The sequence below is a fragment of the Herpailurus yagouaroundi genome, unplaced genomic scaffold, assembly GCF_014898765.1.
Source record: "Herpailurus yagouaroundi ecotype Mexico unplaced genomic scaffold, PumYag 28, whole genome shotgun sequence".
NCBI lineage: Eukaryota > Metazoa > Chordata > Mammalia > Carnivora > Felidae > Herpailurus > Herpailurus yagouaroundi.
Window position 1 is genome coordinate 148,246,976 of NW_024412376.1, and position 1,977 is coordinate 148,248,952.

Genomic DNA, 1,977 nt, shown 5'->3' on the forward strand with positions numbered 1-1,977 from the left:
CAATGGAGTATTACTCGGCAATCAAAAAGAGTGAAATCTTGCTATTCACAACTACATGGATGGAACTGGAGGGTATTATGCTAAGTGAAATTAGTCATAGAAAGGCAAACATCATGTGACTTCACTTATATGAGGGCTTTAAGAGACAAAACAGATGAACGTAAGGGAAGGGAAACAAAAATAATATAAAAACAGGGAGGGGGACAAAACAGAAGAGACTCATAAATATAGAGAACAAACTGAGGGTTACTGGAGGGGTTGTGGGAGGGGGGATGGCTAAATGGGTAAGGGGCACTAAGGAATCTGCTGAAATCATTGTTGCACTATATGCTAACTAATTTGGATGTAAATTTTAAAAAATAAAAAAAATAAAATTAAAAAGCAGGAGAAATCATATCAATCCTGGTGCTTCTTTCAGACCGACAAGTGTGAAATTTAAGCAGCAAGCACCACGAGGGGCTCAGCTAAAACCACCGAGACCATCCAGTACCCAACAATACATCTCCTCCCTCTAGAGGTCAGATGACAGTCTACACTGGCTGCTTTACCAACTCAGACACTCAGGCTCCTGTGCTTCCTGCCAGCCAGCCAGCAATGGAAATCTTGCCAGAGTCTACTTCATGTCACTCTTCCTGCCTTCTCCATTGTCCCTGCCTCTGGCCCCCAAGGCCGATGCTCGGCCAAGGTCCTTCCCCTCTCATTGGTTTGCCTGACCAAATGTATGAAGTCCACACTCCAATGTAAATAATAAATGACATTTGCCCAGTAACCTAAGGTTCAGGGTTTGCTTTTGCATCAATTATCTGATTGAACCCTATCCCTGTGACATGCATAGACCCCTTTTTTTAATGTTTATTTATTTATTTATTTTGAGAGAGAGAGACCGAGATGGGGGGGGAGGGGCAGAAAGAGAGGGAGACACAGAATACCAAGCAGGTTCCACGCTGTCGGCACAGAGCCTGATGCAGGGCTTGATCTCACAAACCTCAAGCTGATGACCCGAGTCATCAAGAGGCGGACATTTCACCGACTGAGCCACCCAGGTGCCCCAAGAGACCCATTTTATAGGTGAGCAGACTGAGCAGTACAAAGAAGTGACTGACTCAAAATCACACAGCTAGTTAGCACGCTGAGACAAGCACTCGTCCAGTCTGAACCCGAAGCGTGAGCTTTTCCAGCTACGCTACAACAGACCTCAAAAGGGGGAAATTTTCTGGCTAATGTGAAATACAGAGAAGAAGCTCCCTGGGCTCGGACCTAGTTTGCGGAGACATGGCTAAATGCACCTAGAAGGTCGGAAGCCTCGGTAAATAGGGGACCCGTCATGGTGCCTCCCACAGGAAAATGGCGAGAGAGATTGAAATAAGCCAGCACACTGAGTACACTTGCTCCTTCTGTGGCATCACCAAGATGGAAGACGAGCTGTGGGGATCTGGCTGTGGTTCCTGCATGAGAACGGTGGCCCGTGGCTCCTGGCCCTACAACACTGCGTGTGCCGTTACCGTAAAGTCAGCCATCAGACTGAAGGACTTGAAAGACCAGTAGAAACTCCACCATTTGAAACGTTGCTAGCCTATAATAAATGGGTTAACTTATGTAACAAAATTTAAAAAAAAAAAAGCAATGAAGAATAAGAGAGGTGTGGAGTTTCCTCATTTTAACAAGGATCACAGGGTGGGAAAGGTACTAAAGTGAAACTCGACACAGCAGAAAGGATCATGTTACATCTAAGCAGATACAGTAAAACCTTGGGTTGCCAGCATAATTTCCTCCAAAAATACGCTTGTAATCCAAAGCACTTGTATATCAAAGCGAACTTCCCCATTAGAAATAATGGAAACTCAGATGACTTGTCCCACAACCCAAAAATATTCATATAAAAATGATTACAATACTGTAGTATAATACAAAATAATAAATAAAATACAAAATATAAAGAGAAATAAACAAATTAACCTGCACTTACCTTTGAAAACC

At 43.6% G+C, this 1,977-nt stretch overlaps 1 protein-coding gene across 1 annotated transcript; it reads left to right on the top strand.

Moving 5' to 3' along the window:
• The first annotated feature begins 298 nt into the window (after positions 1–298).
• Positions 299–1,661, top strand: LOC121033439 (60S ribosomal protein L37a-like). The gene is given in 1 exon segment (XM_040479751.1): positions 299–1,661. A coding segment is annotated over 1 exon segment (273 nt). The 5' UTR covers positions 299–1,272; the 3' UTR covers positions 1,546–1,661.
• Positions 1,662–1,977: the final 316 nt, after the last annotated feature.